The sequence below is a fragment of the Tachypleus tridentatus genome, chromosome 10, assembly GCF_004210375.1.
Source record: "Tachypleus tridentatus isolate NWPU-2018 chromosome 10, ASM421037v1, whole genome shotgun sequence".
NCBI classification, from domain to species: Eukaryota; Metazoa; Arthropoda; class Merostomata; order Xiphosura; family Limulidae; genus Tachypleus; species Tachypleus tridentatus.
This window is the reverse complement of record NC_134834.1, coordinates 66273596-66290160: the sequence shown is the minus strand read 5'-3', so window position 1 is coordinate 66290160 and position 16565 is coordinate 66273596. Positions and strand designations below refer to the sequence as shown.

The 16565-nt window shown below is 32.9% G+C and overlaps 1 protein-coding gene across 5 annotated transcripts in view; it reads right to left on the bottom strand.

Annotated features, from left to right (window-relative positions):
* Nucleotides 1–16565, bottom strand: part of LOC143229476 (uncharacterized) — a 449330-nt gene that overhangs the window by 398117 nt on the left and 34648 nt on the right. For all 5 annotated transcript variants that reach the window (XR_013015900.1, XM_076461844.1, XM_076461843.1 and 2 more), the window contains exons 14-24: nucleotides 16237–16316; nucleotides 13615–13716; nucleotides 10647–10817; nucleotides 8666–8806; nucleotides 7881–7962; nucleotides 6317–6846; nucleotides 5417–5558; nucleotides 4642–4773; nucleotides 3608–3728; nucleotides 1925–2079; nucleotides 1289–1402 (exon numbers count right to left, since the gene is read on the bottom strand). Coding sequence is in view for 4 of the 5 variants with exons in the window: in XM_076461844.1 (XP_076317959.1) it covers nucleotides 1289–1402; nucleotides 1925–2079; nucleotides 3608–3728; nucleotides 4642–4773; nucleotides 5417–5558; nucleotides 6317–6846; nucleotides 7881–7962; nucleotides 8666–8806; nucleotides 10647–10817; nucleotides 13615–13716; nucleotides 16237–16316 (1770 nt within the window). In the remaining variant the exon portion in view is untranslated. The remainder of the gene's footprint in view (nucleotides 1–1288; nucleotides 1403–1924; nucleotides 2080–3607; nucleotides 3729–4641; nucleotides 4774–5416; nucleotides 5559–6316; nucleotides 6847–7880; nucleotides 7963–8665; nucleotides 8807–10646; nucleotides 10818–13614; nucleotides 13717–16236; nucleotides 16317–16565) is intronic.

Genomic DNA, 16565 nt, shown 5'->3' with positions numbered 1-16565 from the left:
TAGTCATCACCGCTAACTCTTGGACTACTCTTTTACCAACGAATATGGAAATTGACCATGACATTTTTAACGCCCCCACAGCTGAAAGGACGAGCATGTTTAGTGCGACCGGGATTCGAACGCGCGACCCTCAGATTACGAGTCGAACACCTTAACACGCTTGGCCATCCATTTATATACACATGATGTTAATATTGGTTATTTGGTTGGAATTTATTGGCATAAAAGTTACCTGCGCCAAGGTCCGACGTGGCCAGGTGGTTAAGGCACTCGAGTCGTAATCTGTCGAGTCGTAGTTGACCGTTATAATGGTACGGTCAATCCCACTATTCCTTGGTAAAAGAGTAGCCAAAGAGTTGGGGGTGGGTGGTGATGACTAGCTGCCTTCTCTCTATTCTTACACTACTAAATTAGGGACGGCTAGCGCAGATAGCCCTCGAGAAGCTTTACGCGAAATTGAAAAACAAACAATATAAATGGATGAGAATTTACACCTCTATTGATGTAAGTAGAACCAAGAATACAACTAATGAGAACAGCTGGTACAAATGAACATTATTTTTAAAAGTGTATCTAATTTGTAAGTTCTGTACACCTCTAAAGGCATGAGGTCACACCAATTTTTTTTCCGAATAATGAAAAAAAATTCTGATTATAGAATATTCAAAACGTTAGTGGCAGTAATTATGTTGTGAAAAAGATAAACTTTTTCAGCTGTAAAAAAGTGGCTTTACACTCTGTATAAACCAAATCAATAAACAACAAACACCATTGGTTAAAACTTACAAAGAAACATATTCACTAATATGTACAAAATGTTCGTAAAATATATCTAAAGAGTAACTAACACCATGATTCCTTGGAGTAACTTTAAAAAAATCTTCTAAAAGTAGAAATAATTCACTTACACATCCTGCGCAGATAACCCTCGTTAAACTTTTTGCGAAGTTCCAAAAACGAAACAAACAAACCAGCACGTACCTCAAATGATCTTGGAGTGTATACAAAACACTAATAAATGTTAAATTCATTTGTACTATAGATAAAAGAAAAACAGATAAATGTCATAGAATTACTTCGAGTAACTAATACAAAAAATAGCCTTTTTATATCTTAAAACTAATATACACAAAATATCCTTATAATTTGTTAAATACAATTTGTACAAATTTATTAACTTACTATGAAATACTCTTTTGTATAAATTAGTATATTTAAAACTCAGTTCTTGTCAACTTTAAATAAAAAATCTAACTGAATGAAAATAGCAAGTTTTTAATAAACTTACAACGTCCCACGATGGTTCAATCATTCCCATTCCTTTAAATTGAACGTACGATGCAAATCCCTCATTCAGCCAAAGGTCCGTCCACCATCTCATAGTCACCAAATTGCCAAACCACTGAAACCATTCATTCAGAAACTTCATACTAATACATAGAATATATGTTGAAAATTTGTTTTTGTGCCTAATTGTTAGCGATGCGTTTATAATCCCTATCACTTTGGAACAGCGGTGTTTTCAAGGGGTTGTATAATTCCATTTTATTGCGTAAGATATATTATAATGTATATCTGTATTTATTATTAACATCACATCCCAATATAAATCTATGTTTATTAAAAAAATAGATATTGTGGTGTAAACGTAAATTTATAACCACAGATATCCTGGTATAAATGTTATTATTATTATTAATGAGATATCCTGGTGTAAATGTATATTATCATGAATGAGATATCAGCGTAATTATATTTTTTATAAAATATATTTTCTCACTTTTGTAGATAATTACTTTGCAATTTGTTTCAGTCCTGGATATCTCTATGAATATCTCTATATTGGCAAGTTTAACTGAGAAAAGTTAATTTCTCTCGAGTACTACCTAGAATAATGGTTCATAAATAGAATCCAAAACATTACCATGTGAGCCAGTTCGTGAGCAACAGTGACAACAATTCGTAGCTTGTCGTAGGAAGACGACTCGCGTTCATCATACAGCAGGTAACCTTCTCGGTACGTTATTAAACCCCAATTCTCCATGGCTCCAGCTCGGAAATCGGGAATAGCTATCATATCTAGAACAATAAATATAATCTCGCTACAAGAACAATAACTTTTCGTGGTCCAAAAATTTGCGATAAAATGTTGCATTAGGGAATCGTGCTATTGAAAAATATAGAAGGAATCCACCACAAGTACCAAAGTATCACGGACTGGAATAAATAAAGCCTTTGTGGTATCAAGAACGTGTGATAATATTTATATTTCATACAAATTTATAAATTTACCTCTGAGAGCTATGAGATAAACGAAGATATTTCTTTGTGTACTTGTGTTAAGATATATAGAGAAAGCCATAAGCAGCCTTTAAGCCATTTTATGCAATGACACTCTGCAGCCAAAACTGTTTTTTTTTGTCTAAAAAGACACAAAAAACAATTTCTATAATCTTCAGTCACACTATTTCCTCATATAAATCAGATCTCTGGTAAGTACGACTGTTTTAAAGCTGCCCAGACTTCTTTAGTTTAACAGTGAGAAATCCTCTCTCTTTTAATCAACGAGACTTCATTATTAATTCTGCGGCTGAAGTTACCATGTATGTGTATAAGTTTCTATTGGTAGTTACGTGAACAATATTTGCTGTTTATATGTTCTTGTATACAATACGTTTAATAAAAGGCACAGAGTGTTCCCATTAGAGTCTCCTGATGAGTCACTAGCAAGTTAACGCATTTATAACACAAAATCCAGGATTCAATGTCTCGCTGTGAAGAGAGGGCAGATAACTCAGTGTGTAGCTTTGCACTAAAAAGTTAGAAAAACCAAAAAGCTTTCCCACAAACAACAAATAAACAAACATAATAATGCTAAGAATATATTAGTTTCTTCGTATTTGATACTTTTATCTTCTACGTATCATTTTATATCTTATATATATCATCTAGCGGAAAATATTCAATAAATGGAATATAAGATGTCTCACAGTGGGACGGATATACGTTTACAGATTTAAAACGATAAATATGGCATTCGATACCTCCGGTGGACACAACTCAATGTAGCTTTGCACTACAACAAACAAAGCAGATATATTTGTTATTTTATTAGCATGAAATGGACCTTTGAGTCTTCTCACTTAAAGAAATAGACTTGTCTTTCTCTTATACCTTAGCTTAAACACAGTCTCAATTTATTAAATACTATAATTATTAGTTTAGCCTCCCCCAGTGGCATAGCGATATGACTGCGGGCTCATACCGTTCAAACCGGGTTTTGATACTCCTGGTGGGTAGAGCACAGATAGCCCATTGTGTAGCTTTGTGCTTCATCTAAACAAACAATTATTAATTTCACAAACTACTAATTACATTCACTAAAGGAACAGTGGTAAAAGTTAATTTTTCGCTAGTTTATTTCATTTATTTCGTTTGTGTATCTCAATGTCAAAACGAAAGCAAAGTATCCAGAATTTCTCATAAAACCCAAAATTACACAAAAAAATATTTTAAGAAATGTTTAAGCTGTTCTGTTTTTTCCATAAACACAAAGACCATGTAGAATATGAGTAGGAAAAATCAAGTGGCGGATATAAAAACGTACCGACTTTTGGCAATGGATAACTTATGTTGTAGTATTTTTCGAAAAACGTCAGTATCTTTGCTCCAGCTTTCAAGGAATAATCAGTTTTCCTGTATTTATCCGGTGGTGCAAAAACTCTGATCTGAAATAAACTTGATTTTTATAGTCCTTTCTGGAAAATCTAACAAAATAGAGCATGAAGGAAGATTAAGTCAGGTTTCTATATAAAAAAATAGATATTCAAGTGAACTTTAATTGATATACTCCTTTGAAAAAAAAACTCAAACGAAAACTACTAATAAATTCAGCCAGCCTATTTATCGAATGCAATGGTTGGTAGTATTTCGAATTTTATAATAAGGTATAGTTAATAAATTGTAAGCTCCTAATTTGGTTAACTTACAATTACGGTTCATAAATAATGAACATATAAAAGAATATTTGCAAATAAAATGTGCAAAATCGTAAGTTTGAACTCAATTACACAATACTGGTAAGCACGAAGTTTCAGAACAATTATGCAAGTTTGTTGTTTGAAGTAACATAAAATACTTGCCTATTATTCAAGAAATTATGATACAGAAAACACACACCTATATACGGTGTGAATAATGTAGTAAGTATTATTATTAGTTGTTGAACACACTCTAACAGACAGTGTGGAAAGTGGAATAAGTAACGTTACTAGGTGTTGAACACACACTCTAACAGACAGTGTGGAAAGTGGAATAAGTAACATTACTAGGTGTTGAACACACACTTTTGTATCCGATGTAGAAAGTATAATAAGTACTGTTTTTAATCACCTCGTCAGTTGTAACAACAACGTCCTAAATTAATACAATTACATGAGAGTATAACACATAACTTTACACCCATAACTACACCGTTGACATAAAGGAATAAAACTTGTCATTGTCATTTTTGAAAACATATTTTATTGTAAAACTTTACAGTTAACGCACAGAATACATCGCAATCTAATTAACCCCTCCCCAAACACTAAAATTTAAACAAGTGGATGAAACGTGAAATTGTTAATGTTGCTTCCTCACCTTTATACCTCCTTCTGTTATTGCCTCTTTATATTTATAGTCACAAACAACGACACACAAAAGATAAGTCACCATTTTCTTAGATTTCTCAAAGGTAGTTGCTTGTAGACCATTTGAAATGTTGAACGTTTCCTAAACCCGAACGTTATGAATAAGCAAAAAAATAATAATAATACGTTATTAATAATGAGGAAAAACAAACAACAATAGAAGAAACTATTCAGAGAAAATCAAGAAAAATTATTGGGTGTTTAGGAAATTAAACAAAAATACATTAACAATATTTTGTTTATTTTTCATCAGTATAAAAGAGATAATTTATCAAGGATTTAATTTATTAGGACTGAAATAATTTTCTTTACACGTCCAATATTAAGTGAGTTGTAATATACCTTATGTATTTTTCTGTAGTATATAACTTCAAATGCACCTGTTAAGCTTGCCCCATCCTTGTTTCAAGTGGACAAAAAAAATTTTACAAGTACTTAAACTAGAAAATTATAACCACCCAGTACTCTGAATAGGTGGGTTTTTCTTATAACTAAACAGTTACAAATCGATACTAAAACTATATAGAAATTAATTTTGAAATTTTATCTTCTATGCAAACAAACCGATACAGATTTTAGTTATGCCAGATACATATTATTCTTCCTGTTGTATAGCAAAACAATATTATATACACGCATAGCAGGATATATCTGTTATTTTATTAGCATCAAGTGGACCTTCAGGTCTTCTCACTTAAAAATATAGACTTGTCTTTCTCTTATACCTTAGCTGGCATATTCGACAAGGCTAAGAAAGCTGGCTCATGAACCAATGTAACAGTGAATTCTGTTTTGAAGCCAGGTTCATCAAAGCAGGGAAAGGCTCGCCTCGCGTATGTTGACTGGAACTGTGACGTGGCAATATATCTGAAAAAGTAAGTTTTTAAGTTTCAAAGAAATGAAAAAAGATTTCTTCTTTATGTGAAAACATTAAACTACATTTTCAACTAATTTCATGAGCTTAATTTTCAGGTGATGTTAAAATCTACAATTCCCACTAGATCATATTAAATTTTAATAGATACTTTAAAACTTACTCGGCTCAAAACCGAACAAATATCTTCATAACACTTATTATGGAAGTATTCGCAACTTAATCACAATTATGTCATAAATGTATTACTAAGTAAACTTTGTTTAAAGTTGTACACAAAGCTACAAAAGAAGGCTGTCTGTGATCTGCCCTCTATGGATATCGAAAAATATCGCAGTCCCACTGGGGTAGGGGTAGGTAGAAATTAAAGAAGGTAAAGAAAATTTGTAGTAATTATCACGAGCTAACTACATAAGACAAAATCAAAATAAGCTGAAAAGCATATTTTGGAAAAATGAAGATTCACGCGTGCGTATATATCACGAACGGACTAGAAATATGTTATATATTAATACATTAGACATTAAAACTTTGAAATGATTAAAATATCTTACATCATCATTTGGGTAACCTTTCAGTTAATGCTATTTTCACAGTGGTTATTTTGAAGGGCACCTTTAGCAGGATTTCTGTATTTGCAAGTTAGCAAACATTCTCGAAATCAATTAAACCAACCTCGTTTGATGACTTAATTTAAAGATATTACATAACCACTAACAAATCAATATTTGACTTTAGTCTCATATATTACCTTGTTTGATTTGTTTCGGTGTCTGTGTAAACACTCTTGTAAAAACCAACAAGACTACCAACAAGCGAACCATGAAATTCGAATTCAAGAAAATATTTTTGTTTTTTTGGTAGCTCTTCATTAGCCTGAATAACCCAAAACTGGTTAGGCTTGTAATAGAACGGTTCCCGAATTAAAACAGCACTTTTGTCCACTTTTCTCAGTGTCGTTGAAAGTATGTTAAGATTATTAACGTGCACTAAAAATACTCTTGTTGGTTCCCAGACTTCAAGGGCTATGGTTACTCTGCCCGTAAAAGTGTCAGTTGTTAAGTTTGGATGAAAAGTTAAGTCATAATTCAAGGGACGAATATGTTTAGGAAGTCGGAGGTTTTCCCATGGTTTCTTGACTAATTTTCCTTCAAGAAAATCATGAACAGTTTTTTGGTGATTCTTCAACCATTTTATATTATTTTGTACATTTTCTAATGCCTGTTTTCTAGCTCTTGTTCCGGCTCCAGCTTCAGGGTACATATCAAAGAAGAGTTTCATCTAAAAATCATAGCAAATATGATAATTAGATTTCAAAAAATTAACACGAACTAACTTATAATGAAATATCAGAGCTTATATTATAATCAGGATGTCTAAAGATAAAAAATTTAAGAGCCAATCATCAAGTAAACATAATACAGTTCTTTAACCTGTTGACTGCCAACTATTTCAGCTGCTTCGGTAACTCCGAACCAAGTTCAAAATACAATTCTAATGCTTCTTTATATTGTAACCTTTTTCGTGACGCCATTTTGGATCGAAAGTGAAACAATATGTAAGTAGGTCTAATGCGTGTATGGTGCTGATATCCAGCGTCGAAGTTAGGTGTTATCGAGAAAGAATTAACTCGTCCATGGCACTGTGTTACCGATCGGCTTGGACGAGTTATCTCGTCTACGGCACTGAACAGGTTAAATATTTAAGCTGTTCAACGTAGCCAGAGCATATTTTTTTTACTAATTTCCTTATTACAGTATATCAAAGTAGATTATTATTTACCTATTAATGAAAATAGTTATATCTTTTTTTTAAAGAGATATATGATTTGTATCCACTTTTTGTGACAAACAGTGTTCAATACAAATAACTAAAATTTATTTTAACACCTTTCAAGAAGTTTAATTTTTCAAAATATAAATAAACCACAATTAATGTAATTTTACACCACCTAATGTCCCTGGTGAGCTAATGGTAATTTTATGGAATTAAAATCTAAATTAAAATCCCCTTCGTGCCCGTGGAGGGCAGCGGTAAGTCTACGGATTTAAAACGCCGAAACCAAGGGGCTCGATTCCCCTCGGTAATGTGGTTTTTGCTATGAAAAACACACACACACACTATTTCTCGCGATGGAAACAGCTGATAGCCTAATGTGATTTTGTTCAAAAAACAAACATCACCTACTGGGAGCGACCGACAATATTTTAAAATGATTAACGTACTTCATGTATTTCAAACTCCGTTGTTACTATAATGATTAATTTGCTTCATGTAATTCGAACTCCGTTGTTATTTTATAATGATTAACTTACTTCATGTAATTCGAACTCCGTTGTAAAGTAATCACAGATCTTCTTTACCACTCTTCCTAAGTATCTGTCGTTCAAAGTGAACCTGAACACAGAGCAGAAAGCCTAGAGTGTCAGTTTTATCAGCTTAACATAATTTCTTTAAATAAATAAACTACAAACAGAAAATATAACAAAAAGGAAGAGCAAATTTGTTATTTCCAACAAATGTTTAAATGCAAAATTCAATCTGCTCTTCCTTTTTGTTATATTTTCTGTTTATCAGTTCCCTGCTCACAATTTCGACTTTCTTTTAAATGACCGAAATTATTAACAAAATAACATGAAAATTTCTCTAATGTATTATTAAGAGCTGAACGACTGACGTTGGCATTCTCCTCGTGCCTAGAAACAGGAGGATGCATGTGAATTTAAAATTTATTACACACTTTAAAAATACATGAGAGCAACTGCCAAGTGTTACTTCGGCATGATACAATCATTTCAAAGAGATGAAAGTTTAAAATAATTCTGACTTAATTTAATAATTTTGTATGATGAATAATTTGGCGTTTAGCTTTAACTGAACTAGTTGCTGAAAACTAAAGTGTTTATTGAACGAGAACATCTGTTAAGTTTCTTAATTACTTGATCCTTCGCATCTTTTGTAGACCCTTTTGAATACTGTAGAATAAAAATCTATTGCTGTTACTTAAGTTAATTAAAATAACATTTAACTGAATTTTTAAGTATACAATTTTTTTGGACGAACTGTTGTTTATTTCTTAATTTACATAATTTATCCTTACCTTTCCACTAATTTTGACCAATTAAAACGTAAAAAACTCCAGACTTTTGATCTGCCCACTGGGTTTCCAGCAATATACCCCAATACTGTAAAGAAATCCTGACGGCGAATCATGGATTCGTCCATAGCATAAGTCAGATACCTGTAGAAAGAAGAAAGAGAAATAGAAAAAGACAAGAAACGTGTTTGTTTTTCCCAACTTGTATTTGAGTGAGAAACCTTTGCTACTTGTTTCAGCCTACTTCAAACTATTAAAATATAAAAGTCTCTTTAATATATTTTAGGTTATAAAACAGATTAAAACTACAAGAAATATTTTACTTGCACACCTTGGATTAACTTTGAAATATGCAAGGTAAGCGCGATAATGCTAAAGATAATAGAAATTCTAAGGCCAGTTGGTCTGTACTGTTTCACAGTAGTATACTGATTTTCCAATGACAATGATATATTGATTTGCCGTTAAAAACGATCTATTAATTTGCCGTTAAAAACGATCTATTAATTTGCCGATGGTATTGATGTACTTATTTGTCGACGAAGACCTTGAAAAATCAAACTGCTACTTCAAAGCTCTAAATGATGACAAACATCCACAGTTATAAAGAAAGTTTGGTTGACGTTCTTTAGTGTTTCTCTGCATCATGTCCTAGATTAGTGGTAAATCAACAATTGATTTATCTAACAGCTCTGTAGATTATCTCTACTGAATGAATATTCCAGGTTCTCAATTGGTAACACACTTAAAACTGGTCTATTTAACAACTCTGTTGGTGTTCTCCATCGAACTTTTCTAATCTTTGATAATATACTATGAAATGGTTTATTTAATTTGGTATCCCCAAAGGAATAGATATTTCACAACACACTATCTACTTGATTTATCCAACAATTCATTTGGCATTTTCTACTAAAGTTTTTAGGTTTTAGATTTATGACACACCATCAACTGGTACATTCAGTAACTCAGCTGGTATTCTCTAGTTAGATACTATTAATGGATGATGCGTCAATTATGTGTATAGTCAAGAATTTGAGTATCACTACTGTTTGACTTTCACTTTTTTAACGGGTCGTTGGACTTTCTATTTCTTGTTAATATTTTACTTGGTTTTGGAGCTCTATTTGTTTTTTAATTGATTTATCTTTACCTTTTGTTGAATTTTACTTGTCGCATTTACCAGTTGTTTCGCTCAGATATCCTAATTGCTTTGCGCCATAAAACGCCAACAATCAACTATTGCTTGACTCGTCATCACAAACTACTTATTTACCATGGATGACATTACAACTGTGTGATTGGTAAAAACATGAACACGTTACAAGAATGTCTTACCAATACCTGTGTAAGCATTAAATTTTCTACTGAAATAACAAAGATCTGAAATACACTGAATCCTTGAAGAAATTACATACGAAATTAAAGTTTATTGAGATAAAAAGAATAGCTATCCTATCTACAGATAAAGATGAAAGATAAAAGTAGTATTTTTGTGAAATAAAGGTGCTGAATAATTATTTTGGTTTATATCCACTAACTCGAAAATCAGTAAGTTCATCAGATTTTCGAACTTTAAATAACTTAACACAGATTGTAAAGCAAAGCTAAGAACAATCAGTGATGTCGAGAAACCTGGTTGTTGAGAAATTTATATGCAAAAACGGCTCGTTTGGGTTGAGAAAATATTTTACATAAAAGGCCGAAACGTTGTTCGCTCTTCTAAGTAAAATATTTTCTCAACCCAAACGAGCCGTTTTCGCATATAAATTAAAAAAGCTAAAAACAATTAAAAATGCATGATTATTGGGTCTATTTTCTTTACCTTTAATGTTCATTTTGAAACAAGATTAAAAATGTAATTAATTTTTTATTTGCACTGACCACTTCAGATACTAGAACAGTATACTATAACTGTTACTTTTACTTTACGGTAAACTATAATTAGAAAATCTCACATGATTTTTTTTTATTCTTACGTTACCTTTGAATCAAAGAGGGTTCCCTCACATGTGCTAGCCCATACAAAAGTTTGGTTCTTTCCTGAGCTGACTGTTCCATGAGGTATCTGTTCCACATGAAATCCCATTCCTTTTCCCTTCCAACTTCTGACATTCCATAGCGATAGACAAGGGATCGTAAGTTAGTTGGAATTCTGTAGAGACAAATTCATTATTTAATGAGTATAAATTTTACCTAAAATACATTTTAACTTACTAAACAATGTGAAATAGTATATTGCTTTTATATTTTACTTAACAGAATTTGAATTATTTTCGAACGCAAAACTCTTTCCAAACATATTATGTGTTCCCCTGAAGAGTATTAACTTAGCAAAAAATTCTAATATATATATGTGTGTTTCATATCGTGTTGTGTAAATAGTAGCTTGTTTGTGCTTTTATTAACTAACTTGTTTAAAACGAGTTAAGAATAATGGGATAATAAACAAGTAAATCCCATTAATACCATATTTGAAAATAAAGAAATTTCATAAAGAGTTATAGAGAAAATGATTTGAAAATATCTGTAAAACCTTTATGAACAATTATTTCAAACTATCCAATGAAATAATCCTTAACAGCACAGCATTTCTTTCTATACTCTTCCTCAAAAAGGTTGTTACATGCGATATTCTGAGCTTCTTTGTCAATTATTTGTTATTTTTCTTGTGTTTTTAATGTGTGCAATGTCTATCTTTTGGTGAATAATGGTAAATATGTTTATAACATAAACATTCGTGTAATATTTCATGATTGTGTCTTTTTTATGGTAATGTCTGTAGAACGTAAGATCTGTACCACTAGAAATGGACTTTTTTTCTCTACTTCTAAGTCAAAACAAATAAATCCGTTATTTTGTAAAAATATTTAGTATCAATCTAAAACTTTCACTAAACATGCTACAATTACATTTACATCAGAATATTTAACTCAATAACGTGTGTGCCCCCATGTGCTGCAATAATGTCCGCCAGGAGACGTTGCATACTCTCAACTGACGTTACGAGTCTTTGATTTGGAATTCTCTTCCACTCTTCACTCACTGCTTGGCGTAACTGCTGTAGGGTTGTAGGGGGATCATCCCTATTCATGACTGCATGGCCAAGGTCATCCCAGAGATCCTGTATCGGGTTGATATCTGGGCTTGCAGGTAGTTGCTCAAGGACTAACACACCACGTTGTTGCAAGAAATATTGCACATTACGAGCATTATGAGCTGGTGCATTGTCCTGCTCCAATTGGAAATTGTCCTGAAAAATACCCTGGGAAAATGGCAGTAAGTGGCGATTCAGGATATCCTGATACACAGCACCAGTGACGTTTTGATCCAGAATGACCAAATGGCTCACAGCTGCAGAACAGGATGCATCCCAGAAGTGCAATGAGCCTCCGCCTCATACGACGTTGGGTTGAACATTTTCATCGTTCAGGTGTTCTCCAGGAAGCCTGTGCACTCGTATCCGTCAATAAGTGGTATAGATCAGAAATCTGGATTCATCAGCAAGAACTACATGATTCCAGTGTGCGATCGTCAGATTATGGTATCGCTGAGCTCACTGCAACCTGTTGTTACAATGTCTAGCTCTCAGTTTAGGTTTCTCGACCATCCGTCTTGCTCTGTGTCCAGCTTGTATCGATCGTCGATTAACCGTCTGGAGTGAAATCCGGATCAGTTGTTGCATACGTAACTCAGAAGCAATCGATCTGGAGGACATCGTATGGTTTCGACGAGTAATGGTGAGGAGCCAGCGATCATCGCGTGCTGTAGTGGCACAGGGACAGCCAGTAGGTCTGCTGGAACTCACACTTCCGGTTGCAGCTCTTCTTTTGAGAACTCTGTTGACGGTCTGCCTGAATACACCAAGTCATCTTGCAATATCGCTTTGTTTCAACCCAGCGTTGTCATAGGCAACCATCTGATTTCTCAAACTTACGTTAGTAGGACTTGGCATAATGTCTAAAGTACTTACAGAGCTGAAAACGCAACGCCAACAGTTAGGGTATAAAAGTAACACCAAAATACCTGGCTTTTACACCTCACCCCAGACACTACGTTCAGGACAAGTCTCAGAACACTTCCATTTTCAAGGGATTAAACCGACTGAAAACGAATTCCGGTAATGCAGAGTAGTAGAGAAATAAAACTTGAAAGTTTAAGGACAATACACAAAACGAATTTAGTTTTAAAATGATGTATGTGACCAAAAATCATATTTTTCGAACATGTAACAACCTCTTTGAGCAAGAGTGTGTATACTTTGGTTTTCTTTAGTCTATTCATCTTTCACTGTTTTTTTTCCACTTCCCATACATTAGTTTAATAAACAAGAATAAAACGTTCTTTCTATGTCACATTAACATAAAGAAAAACATTTGACAAAACTACGAAAATAATTCAGTAAAGATCATTAATTATCGTTCAATAAATTGCTAGAATTAAAAACAAAATGGTTTTCCTTCCTCTTAGCGCCATCTAGTGCAATGTAGAACATTATTTGAAAAGTTTGTTTTTCTCGGATGTGTTGCTTCAAATGCTATAAACGGTTAATTGTAAATAACCATTAACAAGAAAAAGAATAGTTGATGATGGCTGTTAATTTGTTACAGAGAATAACCCAAATGACCACTGAGTGATTTTAATATACATAAGTAGAAACAGAGAAGATTACTGCTACATAACCATGTCATGTAACTAAAATGAATGTTTTTTGTTTTTTTTTCTAAACCTAAAAAAACGCTCCTATTGGTTGTACTTCTGTGTGTAATGACACCAGTAGTTCTTGTATATTTGAATTGCGTGGTGTACATATGTATAGAAAGATGATACATTCTGTGTAAAAAATAACCGTGATGTATTTGTTTCACTTTTTTATATTTTCTAAGCCTAAACGTGTTTTAGAAAACAAAACACTCATATTTAATTTATTAAATCAAGTATCTGATACTTACTCCTCACCATCCATCCAGTTTCTTAATCTTGTGACTGCCTCTTTAATACACATTCTATTTCCACTGTAACAAGCCAGTCCAATGATCGTGGTTCGAAGAAGCCTAATGAAAACACAGCATAATGAACGATAGTATTTGAAACAAATACTATATATTGTTTCAAGGTTTTTAAATTTTAAAATTTCATTTAATCAAAGTGATAATCAACTATTTTCTGTTAGATTATAGTATTATAACTACCAATAGTGATAAGTTTTCTTTCAATAAAATGCATCAATCGGATGATTCAGTAATCTATTGACAAACAAGTGTTACTGATATAGAAATACATTTTGTTTTCCCTTCTATAAAAGTATCAGTTAAGTCATTCAACAAAACATTTATTGTCATGTGCTTCAAAGCTTATTCATATACATCGTACACTAAAATATGGCAAAAGTGTAGACAACCAATGCCGAATTCTAAATCAAATATTACTAAAATAGCTCCATTACAACAACGGCTACAACCACAAATACTGGTATAGGAATATATGCAAATAGTTTTATAGAATGTGGCGAATAGATGCGTTCATAATGCTGCACAAGAGTCACAAATGCCAATATGACGGCTTCGTTACCGGTGTCTGTTGCTGTCTTTGGTCTGTCCGCACAGCTTCTAAGAGTATATGGGTCTGTAGTGCGCAGCCGCTAGCATACATTTTTTGTAATCTGGCGTGAAGAATAATGTTCCTCTTGGAACCGTTTGGTGTACAATCTAGCAGCAACCAGAACATTCCTGTAATACACCTAACGCAATGGTATAATGTTAAAATGTTCTTCAACTGAAAGTTGTATCGTTCTTTAGATGATATAAAAACAGCTGAAGCACAATGTTTGTGTGACAATAAACAAGTTTTTCAACAAGCATTGACATTTCGGGTCCTTGAAAGTTGTATTGACCTTGTCTCTCAAACAGTGTTTGTATAATAACTCCTGATATGGTCAGGTATCGATCCTCTGTTGACTATCTTTTTATGAGCGCTTTCATAAGAGTTAAAATTTTTGCACCTTCTTCTTTCTTCCAATTAAAACTGTCATTGAAAAAAAAATTCTTCACAACGAATAAATGTTCAAAAACAACGGTTGGAACATCGCTCATTAATAAATCCGAAATAAAATTGTCTCCTGTTTGTTTGTGGCGTGTTGGTTATGTTTGTGCATTTAAAATGGTCTGATAAAGTTGTTAATACAGTTCCAGTCTTATTTGCCAGTGTTCTGTGATATTGTATTAAATTAATTGCTTTTTTGTCGTAGTTCAGTTTGGTTTTAATATAAAATCTTTTGAAAATAAGTTCGAAAAAGTGGTAAAACTTTTTACCGTGAACAGCATCTGTAACCTAGCTTCCGTTTCAACTATGGGATTTGTTTCTAAAAAGCAACAAAATATGCATTTTTTTATATTATAGTAGAAGTTAGAGAGTTTTATACCATGTGGAAGTTAAATTAACCAAACCATAAAATTATAAAAGAAGATAATATTAGTCCTTCAAAATTAGTCTTTACTATTTCAATTATTGAAAATTTAGAATATAAGGTAAACTGATTTTCTTAAAATCTATCATAAAACATCGCCATCACCAATGAATAAAGATCATAAGTAATGTCAAGTATTGACATAAAATGTTACGTTTTTTGCACTTAAACTAAAATTGCTTCGATTAACCAGGTGCAAGATTGAGCGCTTATAGTGATAAAATTTGGGGTTTGTTTCCCTACAGAAAACACAACACATAAAGCTCATTGGCTATATGTGTAGCGTAATTTTGTTTAAAATAAGCAAACAGAAAGTAAGACGAACGATAGAGATACAGTTATGTACATGATACGCTTCCGTAACGATAAGATTTGGTTTCTGAAATTCAGTGTACTTTCAAATACAAACTAGATAGATAAACACTTTCAATAGAGCAGCAAGAAAATTACAGTCCTTTTAGTATGAAAATATGTCCATGTTATGTCAAGAAGGTTTAAAAAGCTTCGTGTCAGTATTTGGATTAAATTGTTTTGTTTTGGAATTTCGCATAAAGCTACTCGAGGGCTATCTGTGCTAGCCGTCCCTAATTTAGCAGTGTAAGACTAGAGGGAAGGCAGCTAGTCATCACCACCCACCGCCAACTCTTGGGCTACTCTTTTACCAACGAATAGTGGGATTGACCGTAACATTATACACCCCCACGGCTGGGAGGGCGAGCATGTTTAGCGCGACGCGGGCTCGAACCCGCGACCCTTGGATTACGAGTCGCACGCCTTACGCGCTTGGCCATGCCAGGCCCGTAAAATTGTCTCCTAGCAACTTCTTAACAAAGTGATTGCAATAAAACTTAGCCTTTGCTAGAATCTATTAGCTCCAAAATACAAAATACTTATGAATATAGAATTTAAATTAAAAATCCAATATCAGATGAACGAGAGTGATGTTGCATTTATCCTTTCGCAAGGTGAACTATGATATTAGATTTGTAGAGGTGAATGTCATTAAGTAGCATACGTAAACATAAACCTACTAAAAGTTCCATAGACAGATTAAAAATGTTATAAATCACTTCACAATTTTCGAAAACATGTAACTTAATCTACTCACTCATCTGTATGGTTATCGGTGTCCACTTTTTGCCATCCAAGATCTTTGTAAACAGGTTCAGTCAAATAGGTGATATATTTCTAATAATAAAAATAAAATATAATCTTAATTTAACAATACAATTTTGTTAAAGTTACTGTAACTTGAAGTAAATAAAAGCATAAGAGTATTATTTGATTTGAATTTTTGGACAAAGCTACATGAGAGCTATAACAGTGTTTAATTTAGCAGTGTAAGACTACAGGAAAGACAAACTAGTCATTACCACTCGTCGCCAACTCACGGGCTACTCTTTTGCCAACAAATAGTAGGGTTGACCATCACTTATA